General features: G+C 36.5%; 1 protein-coding gene across 2 annotated transcripts in view; it reads left to right on the top strand.

Moving 5' to 3' along the window:
- The window catches only part of CRIM1 (cysteine rich transmembrane BMP regulator 1), a 176,881-nt gene extending 166,440 nt beyond the window's left edge, over positions 1-10,441 (top strand). For both annotated transcript variants that reach the window (XM_038132996.1, XM_038132997.1), the window contains 4 exons: positions 4,152-4,346; positions 5,353-5,475; positions 6,889-7,076; positions 7,491-10,441. In XM_038132996.1, the coding sequence (XP_037988924.1) occupies positions 4,152-4,346; positions 5,353-5,475; positions 6,889-7,076; positions 7,491-7,667 (683 nt within the window). In that variant the 3' untranslated portion in view covers positions 7,668-10,441. The remainder of the gene's footprint in view (positions 1-4,151; positions 4,347-5,352; positions 5,476-6,888; positions 7,077-7,490) is intronic.
- The last annotated feature ends 1,608 nt before the right edge of the window (positions 10,442-12,049 follow it).

Here is a 12,049-nt window from a genome sequence, read left to right as displayed (position 1 = left end):
TCCTCCTGGAATCTTGGTAAGACACCTTGTTCGATAAAGACATTACAAAAAATTTCTTTTATTTAAAGGAAGATCTGCCAGGTAACACATATGTTATGTCAAGATTTATGTGATGATAATAATAATAATATGAGGAAAACGTTAATTATGACTGCAGAAGATAAGCTGAAGCATTCTGAAATTTCACAGAATGGAGAACTCTTAATAAGGCATCTAAATTAAAATACAGGAAAAAATGAAATTTCATTAATGATAATATCTTTGAGATAAAAATAGGGAAAATATTTTTTTTTAAAGTACTGAAAATGCATTGAGACTTAGGGCCATGCACTGGTGTTGAATTTGGAGCTGAAGTAAATGGTGGTTGCTGTAGACAACGAAAATTTCCAGGCATTTTTAAAGTAGCAAAATTAGAGATTACTGATCACTATTTCATTGTACCTTGAATAGGAGTATTTATGTACAGATGACTTCTTTTGTGAGTTTACACTAAGTACAAAGGTTGTATAATGGAAGCTGCCGATAGAGAAAAATCATATATTGTACTTACTGAATTTAATCTTTGTAGCATTGTTGGAAGGCATTCAAAGGTTACTTCCCTTCATTTGCAAAAGTAGTAGGAAGAGATACAGTAGAAAAGAAGAGTAAGTAAAAATATAAGAAAATTGATGGGCTTTAAATATTTAATTGAACATGTGAGTCAACTTGCCCATCTATAAACAAAACAGTCCTTCATCAGAAAGATGGTAGAAAGATTGTGAAGTATGTTCAGACATTGATACAACTCTTGAAATCTTTATATCCTTGCAGATAGAATAGTTTTAGCAGAAGGTGATAAAGTTTTATATGATGTACAAGGATTTGGATGGAAGAATGCCTGGGGAAGTTACAAATTATCCAAGCTTCAGTTGCCTTTGGAACCCTACTTAGATTTCTGATGAGGACATTTTGAGGCGAAAGTGCAATGTTAATCCTATTGCTATTTCTTCTCATGGTTTGCATACAAAATGGGGAGAATTTAAAGTTTCTTTGACAACTGTCTTTATGCAGGCTTTTCTTCCAGTGAGTTTGAAGCATAAGATAATTTTAACCCAGAAAACATTTTAACATTAAAAAAAATAAACCAGAGTGTTTGAAAGTTGGGCAATCAAACCAGTAGAGTCAGAACATGAGCCTTAATACTGCACTGGAAAATTCTGTGGATGAGGAGGGGATGCACCAGGGGAACTTGTGCAATATGAGCTACAAAAACAAAACCTACATCTTGCAGGTTTGTCAGGTTTGCAAAGATATACACAGAGCATGTAGACATAGCTTTAATTAATTTGACTCCTGTGTAGTTGTATAATATTGCAAATACTTAAATATGTGAGCTATGAAAACTTTACGATTTTTTTTTAGTAGAAACTATTCAGCAAAGCAAAACGCAGTAGCCAGATTTTAATTAATACTCAGATATAAAGATTTTCAGTTATGCTACATTTTATTAAACTATGTTGTCCTATGTAGTCAGAATGTTTTGTGGTTTAAATAATTGAAATTCATGGAAACTTAACTTTTTTTTATGGCTTCCATGAATTATATATACTCTTGCATGCAAGATGGATCAGGTCATGCACTTAATTTTCATCTTTCTGGTTTTTACTGGTTTACTCTTCATTTTTGAGAGCTGTGAAGCACTTCTTTGTATAGATTCTTTCTAATTATTTTTATGCAATACTTGATGAAATTTTTAGAATCATAGAATTATTTATGTTGGAAGAGACCTCTAAGATCAACAAGTCCAGCTGTTAACCCTGCATTGCCAAGTCCACCACTAGATCATGTCCTCAGATGCTGTGTCTGTACATCTTTTAAATACCCGTAGGGATGGTGATTCAGTCACTTCCTTGGGCATAGGCAAACTCTGTGGAAACAGGCCTTCTTCATTTTTTGGAATTTCAAAAATTATGCAGGATTTTAGCACTGTATTATTTATTCTGCTTCTTTCTGGATACAGTTTGTATAGACTCAACTTCAAAATTTTACAGTCATGGATGCTTTGTTGTTTGAATCTTCATCCTGTGTGTTCAACATTCATCTTTCTCATGCAAAGAAAGATTAATTTGGAAAGATAACCTTCTAGTTTAGAGAGGATAAAGGGATATGTATTTGATTAGAGATAAGATTAGTCTTCTGCAGAAAACAGAGCAATGACTGTCCAGTCATTTACCAGATTAAACTAATTTTCTGGTGCAGCTAGAAGAAATTTGAGAGAAGTGGGTAGAGCTAGACACTGAACTGTGTTTTTGTATGTGAGTTTCTTACTGCAAGCCTGTCTTGTTTCCACTGTCCTTGAGCACCTGTTGGTGTTGTGGCCTTCATCTTCATCCTTGTTTATACTTTCATAGAGATGGACACCAGAACAGGAGGCACTCACAGGATAGTCCTTTAAAATTTCCTCTTGAGGTTCAAAGGTACAACAGCATAATTGTGATTTTATTTTTGCTCATTCTTCTAAAAAATATTTGCTGAATAAAATTGTGATGTGTTCTTCACAAATTTGGAAAAGCCTGAGCAACTTAAAAGCCTTTTCCAGACAAACCCACTGCAGAATTGAAGAAGGTGTCCTAAGTGAAGCAAGGTAACATTTTGAGAGCTAATCTGAACGGGCCAAAAGTGCTAAGGTTTAGGTGTGCATAGGTAACAAGCAGCAGAGGGGCACTCAGGCGGTGTGCCTCAGCCTGTCCTCAGACACATCTTCCTGACACAGGGTTCTGCTGGGTCTATATGCCAAAATGCACAGCAGCTAGCGAAGAACCTAATGTCCTTCCTGCAGCTGGCTGCCATCTTTTCCTCCCACTCTTCTTTTCCCATGCCACACCACCTTCACTTACAAAATCTACTTGGAAAAGTTGGGACCAAGACTAAAAGCCATGCGAGCCATGAGATACCAAGGACCTCGAGAACCATTTGTGCTTTTCAGATAATTCCACTAATGTTTTCACAATAGTACTTCTTGCTGGTCTTCTTTTGTATTTGAATTTACTCTCTCAGATCTGTTGGACTGGTCTGCTGACTGCACGCCTTGTTATTCCAGATTATGTCTCTATTATGTTGTCACTAATTAAAACCTTTACTCATGGCCAAAATATATAATAAGGCTTACACAGGGTAAATATGTCTAACTGACATACTTAGAGATGTAATCTGTGAGAATGTTAAACCAGTGTTTATCTGAAAGTTTAGGTTTATAATTTCATTCTGTTATCTCATTCATATATTTAATGTGCAAGCTCATGTCATCAGCAGGTTTCATAGCAATGTTTGCCTCTAAGAAACAAAGGTAGGAGGAAGCTAAGATGAAAATAAAGCACTACTTGGCTTTTGGAGTTTCTGCTGTGTTTTTTCACTATCCTTAAAGTGCTCCAGCACCAAAAAACATCCTAGGCTAAGCAACTCATTACTTCCTTCTCAGTGAAGCAGGTTTACTGCAGACCACCTAAAAGGCTTGCATAGGATGCAACATTAAAAACTGGTGTATTGAATGGCTAGGCACAAAGATCACATCAGTTTCCAATTTATATAATATTAACCATTAAAAATGTATTGAGTTTAGTTATTGCTCTTTTCTGGGGATTTTTCATTGATGCAGTTGTAGGATTTATCAGATACCCTTCAAATATATTTTATCATTGCAGTGAAAGCACTTCCAGTTATTTCACCTGAGAGTTGCTCCAATCCTTCTTGGCATCTAGACAGAGTTCATCATTCTTGAGCTTTGGTAGTTAGAAATTTAGGTAGTTACGGGTTTGGGGTTATTTTAGCTTAATAGGATTGACTGTTGGTAGCCTCAAACAGTCAAAGAGAATGAATTTTTCTAAATTTTCACACTTTTGATGTATTCTTTTCATGTCCCAATCATCCATCCCCTAGCCTCTTGCATTAAGAAAATGAGGAGAAGCAGCCCAGGCTAATTATGTAGTTCATAAAGAAGCAGAAATTACCTCTTTTTCACAAAGATTTTCTGGAAGATGAAGAGAGGATCTATCTTTTCATTACAGCTGGGATTTCTTTGTGGCAATTGCTTCACTTTTGTGTCTAGGAAAGAATTACAATTTGCGTGTAATTGGCTGTTACTGCAGGATCACAGCCCTGTTTTCCTTCCACAGAAGATACAGTTCCAAAGAAGGTGGTCTGCCACTTCAGCGGCGAAACCTACGCAGATGAGGAGCGCTGGGACATCGACAGCTGCACACACTGCTACTGCCTGCAGGGTCAGACTCTCTGCTCCACTGTCAGCTGCCCACCTCTGCCTTGTGCTGAACCCATCAATGTGGAGGGAAGCTGCTGTCCCATGTGTCCAGGTAATGTGATGTGACAACCCAGTTTATTATCATGCTGGCTTCCAAGGGCCAATAATAGGGTTTTTTTAATTGGGTTTTGAATGTCAGTCCATGTTTGAACAGCATCACAAAGGCAACAGACTTTTAGACTTAAGGAAAATTAATATTCTTAACAGATAGGCACATTGTGCTAAAATATAGTTTCAATTTCACTTATTCTGAGGACTGTGAACTGAAAAATTACTTGCTTGCCCCTGTTTTGTCCTTTCGCAAGGATATGGAAATATGTTAATGAAGTGGGGAAAATTAATATCCTTACATCTCTGCAGATTTTGTCACAGTGATTAACATTTCTGTCCTTTCTGAGTGTGTTGGTTACTTTTCAAATATCACATTGCTTTATTTTTCACTTTAACTTGGCTTAAAGCAATGTGACATTTTCTTAGCTATGGGCACAAGGGGCATAAGAATTGCAAGTGGTTTTTAATGTGAGTCCTAATATACTTCTGCAGAAGATTGCTCACTTCATTCAGTCAGCTGATAACTCCTTCTGACAGGACAACTGGGGAAATTCAGCAGTACCCCTTCTTGCAATTCCCCTTCTTTGAGGATTACAAAAAAAAGCAAGGCTCAAAAAAAAGAGAAATCAGTAGGGACTGTTTACATATCAGCTGGGAAGATGTAGCCTTCCCTTCATTTTTGGTGGAGGGGGTTTTGTTGGGTATCACAGAGGAGCAAGCCTGTAGCAAAGCATGTATTCTGAGATGGAACTTTCAAAAGCAAGTTTGTCCAAACCAGTCCTTTGTCACATTCACATTATGATAATAGCAACAGGCATCTATCTCATATACAATATGGAATAAATTTTCAAAAAAAAATCCCAGGCTAATGATGAAAATTCTGAAACAAATAAAAGAATTTAAAGGACAAAGCACTGCAAATGGGCAAGTGTATTTCCTCAATTAAGAGCAGCAGTGAGAAGTTAAGCAGCCTGCAACTTGTGAAAAACATTTTTCTCATTTCACAGAGATGTATGTACCTGAACCCACTAACATCCCCATTGAGAAGACAAATCATCGAGGAGATGTTGAACTAGAAGTACCAAACTGGCCGACACCGAGTGAAAATGATATAATCCACATTCACAGAGGTCAGATCTGATATAAATCAGGATAACTTAGGACTTTGTTTATTCCCCATGTTTTAATACATCTACTTTTTCTATTCAGGTAGCAGTTGTATCTGAGAATATTCTTCAGTGCATAATTCAGTGCAGTACATGCATTTTGCTTTGAGTAGAGATGAGTCAGTCGATTAAATTATATTTGTACATTTTGGCCTCATTATAACTCCATGTTCTACATAAAAGAAACATATGTGTTGGTATTATGGAGTTCTATAAAATTAAGAATACAACAAAATGATGAATTGGAAGTGATTCTTGCGTGTCTTTTCTGATTTGAAAACTAGAAAGCAGGCCATTGGAGTTGATAGATATTCATTTGATCCATTTGGCATTCTCAGGAATACATAAACAAAGGTGGAAAAACATGTACCACAGCCCAATATATATCATAGCCATGATGTTAGACCTTAGACAAAAAATCCACCTCGGGTATAGTGACACATAGCCAATAAAGTTGTCTAAGGATGTAAATTCATCTTCTGTATAAAACTGCACTGTAATATTATTCCAGTGTAGAGGAAACACTGTGCCACAGTTTTTGTTAACCTTTTCTAATTTTTTCTAATTGAAGGACAACTTAAACTATGCATTTTTTAACCTGAGGATTTCTTTTTTTTTTTTTTTTTTTAAATCTGAGGATGATCTCATGGCATTCTATTGTTTGGAGAAAGGATGCATGAAATGTAACTGCTTTACAAAGTTATAAGCTTATGCTTTTATAACTCCAGCATTTTTATTTCTCAGGCATTAGTAGCTGGCTTGCAACTATCCTGCCTGGGGATTATAAACACCCACTACAAACTGTGAGGGAATTTTGTATATGTCATTGAAAGTTACCATTCTTTGCAGTTACATACCAAACTTGCTACAGTCTAGTAGACTGCCAGCAGTCTGTTTTCACAGGCTGAGTGCTGCAGGTATTGTAAAATGGTCTCAACAAATGAGAGAGTGAACACGTCATACTTGTCCTACCAGTTTTTGAAAGTAAGAAAAAGAAAAAATTACTTTCATCCTAAGATTTCCAAGTTCTCCTCAGCCTGGAAACACAGTCTGATTTTTTACAAGTGGGAATTTGGTTGTTTTCAGATAAGATCATGCAAACACAACTGAGTTAAGAGGTTATTGTCATTCTTGGTCGTTACTGCACTTTAGGATTTCCTTCTATCTCCTCTCTCTTGATGGCCTTTTCCTGACTAATATAGTCCCTCTACAAGATACTAGCTGTTCTAATTTATGTAAATAAGGTGACATTGCTGGAGAGAAGGTCCAAATTCTTATGAGCGACAAGATGTACAACTGAGACTTTTATAATTACATTCTTCCTTGCAGCCAAGGCCTGTTTATAATTACTAACAAATTCTCTCAATTGCCCTGCAGACATGAACCATCTCCAGGGAGAATACCGGAGTGGCAGTGGGCCACACCCCAGTGAAGATGCATCCGTCAGCTCTGTTGCCTTGGTGACGATCCCAATCACGATAGCGCTGTTACTGATCATCGTGCTCCTGCTTATCAACCAGAAAAAGCAGTGGATTCCAGTGTCCTGCTACAAAGCTCCAACAAAGGTGCCATGTCTATTTCTAGGCTATCGCATTTTTAAAAAAACAGGAACAAAACATTGTGGAAAATGTTAAGCAATAAAGAGGCTGTTAAAAGTCTGGGAAAAAAGCTGCTGCACATCTGGGGCAACCAGCTTAAGCCTTTGTGTGGTGCTGAATTGACAGAGAACAGTTACACCAGCCCAGCTGGGATATGAGAATACCAGAACTCCATTCAGAAGATGAAAAATGGTGACTCTGAGGAGAGCATTGGTCTGTTCTCATGTCTTATGTTCCATAAGCCAACAGAAGTCCAAACTCTTTCATTGCCAGTTTGATTTTGTTTTGTGCTTATGGACTTGAACCAAATAGACTTTTAAAATTATGTGTGGAATACAAAAACTGTATGATTCACTCAATTCTTCCTTTCTGTTTTAACAGCCTTCTTGCCTAAACAATCAACTGGTATATGTGGACTGCGAGAAAGGTACCAGGGTCCAGGTGGACAGTTCTCAGAGGATGCTAAGAATTGCAGACCCAGATTCAAGATACAGTGGATTTTACAGCATGCAGAAACAGAACAACCTACAGGCAGATAATTTCTATCAAACAGTTTGAAGAATTGCACCCTTGCCAAGGATTTAAGAAAGAGAGCGAGAGAGAGAGAGACAGTCTGCTATTAAAATAAAACTAGAATTGTGCAGTTGCTTAGTGGATTGTATTGGATTTGTGACTACATGTACAGCTCTAAGACCTTTCTGGGATGAGCTCTGACTCCTGCAATGTGCCAGAAAAAGCATTCCCACTTTTCCTTGAGATAACTGACCAAGTGTTTTCTTAGAACCAAAGTTTTGAAACTTGTTAAGATGTATTTGCTTGTAACATAGCTATAGAGGTTTTTTGGGAGGGGGAATCAGGGGCTAGGGTTAGGCAATGAAGTAAAAGGAAGCTTCAGAGAAGAAAAGCTGGTCATGCTTGGCTGGAGACAAAAATATACTGCTGAGCAGCAGGATAGTGGTTTATCTTGTTGCTCTGAAATTACATCTGTTGCAGCAAAAGCCTAACCCCCGGTGAAAAAAAAAATGAAAAGGTCTGATTATTTTTTTTCCAGCTGTTGCTACAGTAATATACTCCTAGAACAGAATTTGTCACATCACAGGTGTGGTGTAGCTGCAAATATTTTTCTATATGATGAGAAGCTGCAGTAGTTAACGAAATAGCAAGGAAAAGATTATAGCAGAAAATAAAGGGTGGGTTTATTAAGGATGTATAAAATTATACCTTGTGCTGCTTTTTGTTTTTATTTTTGTTTTTATTTTTGTTTTCTTCAAAGCTGATTGGCTAGATTAGCCAGACTTCAGCAGAGTTAGCAAATGACTGAGGCCTAAGTAATTCCTGATATGAGCACTGGATCTTTTGACAGCAGTATTGAAGGGAGGAAGGATGGAAGGAAAAGTCAAGAACACCATGCAGTTCCAGGGGCTTTTGTTTGTTTGTTTTGTCTGTTGTGGTTTTGTTTTGTTATTTTATATCAATCTCTGGTTGTTCATACAGGAGAAGGAAAAATATTTTTGTTGGACAAAGCTCTTGCGTACAAGAGAGTAAAAAAGAGACTGTTTTAAGGTTGTTGTTTTTTTTCCTGTTGATGTTCTTATTTACTGGTATGCAGATTTAGAAACTACTTCCATGCTAGGAAGCTGCTTAATTTTAATTGTATATTACTCAAGCACCTTTTTTGAAGCTCAGAAAAAAAAAAGGAGATCATGCTTCTTTAAACTTTAGCATTATAGGAATATTTATGTAAATATAATTATGCTAAAAACAACAAAAAGTATTTGTATGTTTGTGTATATATATGTATATACAAATGCATGTAAGTATACCTATGTATATATACGTGCATGTGTATATACACTATACATATATATACTGTATATATAAAATACTATGTATACAGTATATATTTTTTCTATTTTTTTTCTTGTTGAATGTATTTTTATCTGAGAGAGATTTTACCCAGAGCAGAAACAGATAACAGGCATTCCATATCAATGCTTAATTGCTTGTGAGTTTAGGAAAGACAAGAAAAGAGCATCTCATTCTACCTACAGTTTGATTTTATTTGATTTTTTGATTTGATTTGAACGTGTTTGTGTGTGTGTGTGCGTGTGTGCGTGTGCACTCTTGTGTTGGCGTGTGTTCAGTTCGTGCACGATTATAGCAGTAAGCGTTGCTCTTGCTACTTGCTACATTTCAGGGTGTTTCTTATTTTTCTTTTCCTGCTTAGCCTTAAAAAGGCTTTTTATTGAATGCATTGGCTAGAGACACTGATGACAATATACATGCAGCACTAATCAACTCCATAAAATAACACAATCAGCTCCTGGATTTCGGTTGTTTTTTTTTGTTGTTTCTTTTTTTTTCTTTTTTTTTTCTTTTTGCAAACAATTGTTTGAAACAACTACTGGAATATTGTCTGCATTAAGCTGGAAGTTTGTTGTAGCTTGCCTCATTTATAACTCTGACTGTATAATACAATGTTAACTTTCCAAACAGGTCTTGGCACTTTTATACTAATTACCCATTTGTGCATTGCCTTTTTTCTTTTACAAATGCTTGTCATAAGAGACACAGATACCCAGTATGCTTAATGTGAAAAGAAAATGTATTTTTTGTAAAGGAACTCTCAAGTATTGTTGTAAATACTTGGTCAGAGATTGCTGAACTTTAAAACTGAAAAAAAAAAAAACCTAATTTATTATTATAATGACCTAATTTATTAATCTGAAGATTAACAATTTTTTTTGTTTTAGAATATCAAAAAGGTGTTCTAGCTGTTTGCATCAAAGAAAAAAATAGGTGTATCATTAAGGGTCAACATTTTTTCTGCTTCATTTTCTTCAGTTTCCAACCACCAATAAGAAAAAATGTAGTCTCCCCAGTGTTTTGTACTCAACCTGATAATGAAACAGAGATGTTTCTGTCCAGTAACTACAGAGATTTTGTCAAGACAAAACATCCATTCCTTGCATAAGAGTAAGCAGTCTTTATCCAGAAATTGTAAATGCTTGCTTTTGTTTTACAATCAAGGCCATATTCTGAAAATATTAGCAGGATATAGGACATGGTGTAAAATGTTTTTATTATTATTATTTTATTATTATTATTTTAAAGATATGATTTATCCTATGTGCTGTATCCATTACACTCTTTTACTTTGGTTCCTGTTGTGCTCTTGTAAGAGAAATGCAGATATAATTTTCTGAAAAATAGATGCATATGTGGCACTCGGAGTGCACTGCGGTTCAGCAGATTGCTTGTTTACTTTTTTAACTGTAAGGCGGTTTCTTGTAATTTGGCTCTTGGCAGCACAATAAAAAATTTTAAACCTATGGATGCGTGTCTTCTTAAATGCTTGTATTTATCACTTCTGGGCACTGGTCCTTGAGACATTGGTAGTTTGATATTATGGTGAGTAGGAGTTCATATTATTGTCATGCTGACCTGAGATCAGAACAGTTCAGAAAGTACTGTGGGTAAAGAAGAGTTTCCATGCACAGAAGGTTCTGCATATTACACTGAAGAATTTTCCCATTAGAAGCTTTGTGAAATTCCAAGTAGTTCCAGCGTACAGTAAAGATGAATCAAATGCAAAGTAAGGCCTGTGCCCTGCCATGGAGTTCATGTGGCCTAATCTTACCTGACAGAAAGCCATTAATCATAAAGGATTCTAATGTGAGGTCCTACAAAATGTGTATGGAATCAGAATTTGCACTTCATGGGCTTGCTGAGCTGCAGATCAACTACTCATCTCTTAGGTTATAATGGGTTTTTTTCTTCTACTAATTTGTAAGTTAATTAACTTGATGTCCAAGTTCTGGTATGTAAGATCCTGAGGCAAAGTGGTTTTCAGCTTAACTACTTGCTCTGTGAAAAACTGCCTCCTTTCTTTGAACCTACTCTCCTAATGGTTTCATTTAATATCCCTGACACTGCATTCAAAGCAGCAGTAGATCAGTACTTGTATGTCACACAGAAACCTATATCTTGTTTCCATTTTTTCTTAAGAATCCCGAGATACAATTCTTCAGGAGTAGTTCCGTGCCTTAGGGCCGACCTTGTACTTCCATATACATCCTTTGAGGTGAAGGGAAGGGCTGAAAATGTCCACATTGTTCACATGTGGTACTCCCTGGATGTAGCACGGTGTTAACTGTTTAGATTGCTACTGACTGCTGAGTCAGTGTTCTTGCAGAGCTAGCTGCAATAATACAAAAATGCCCGGTAGTTATTGCAAAGCCCATAATTGACTTTAACTAGAATAGATCTGTACTTATGTGCGTGCCTTTATATTTCCATACAATGAATTTCTTCTCCCTTGCTAGTTACGTGATCCAGCACTATTGCTCCTTCCCAAGACTAAGGCTATGGAAGACTTATGACTTCTAGAAGAGCATCTTCAAACTCTGAAAGTATTTTGGGTTTTCATCAGAATGAAACAGAGAACATCATGTATAAAACAATGATGCATCCACATTTTAACACTCATAAGTAGTTCTGGCCTCCTCTGCCTTACAATGTCTGAAAGGATCATATTTGGAATACCTATTTACACTAGGGTTTATCAGTCTGTCATAATCCTGAGTAGGATAGGATGCAAATCCCTTCAATGACCTCAGTGGCACTCAGTGCTTAACTAGGAATGCATTTTCCACTTGCAGTGTTGCCATACATCAAGTACTAAGTACAGAAATAAAATTAAAAGAAATTCAAACTAAATCAGGAAATTAAGCTGAGAAAAAAATCACGGCTTCTTAAAAAAAAAAATATACAATCTGAAAAAAGCCCATCCTAAGCTATTGCGCTTAAGGCCACAATACAAAGCTAGCAAAGGATGGGCATGGGAGTCACTGGTAAGAACATGGGAGTGCAGGTAAGAAAAAGTATCTCCAAAGCTTAGATTCTTGCGTGCTGGTGACTGAACGGAGGCTTCAATGACA

This window comes from Motacilla alba, chromosome 3, assembly GCF_015832195.1.
Source record: "Motacilla alba alba isolate MOTALB_02 chromosome 3, Motacilla_alba_V1.0_pri, whole genome shotgun sequence".
Classification (NCBI taxonomy): domain Eukaryota; kingdom Metazoa; phylum Chordata; class Aves; order Passeriformes; family Motacillidae; genus Motacilla; species Motacilla alba.
This window is presented reverse-complemented; position numbering and strand designations above follow the sequence as displayed.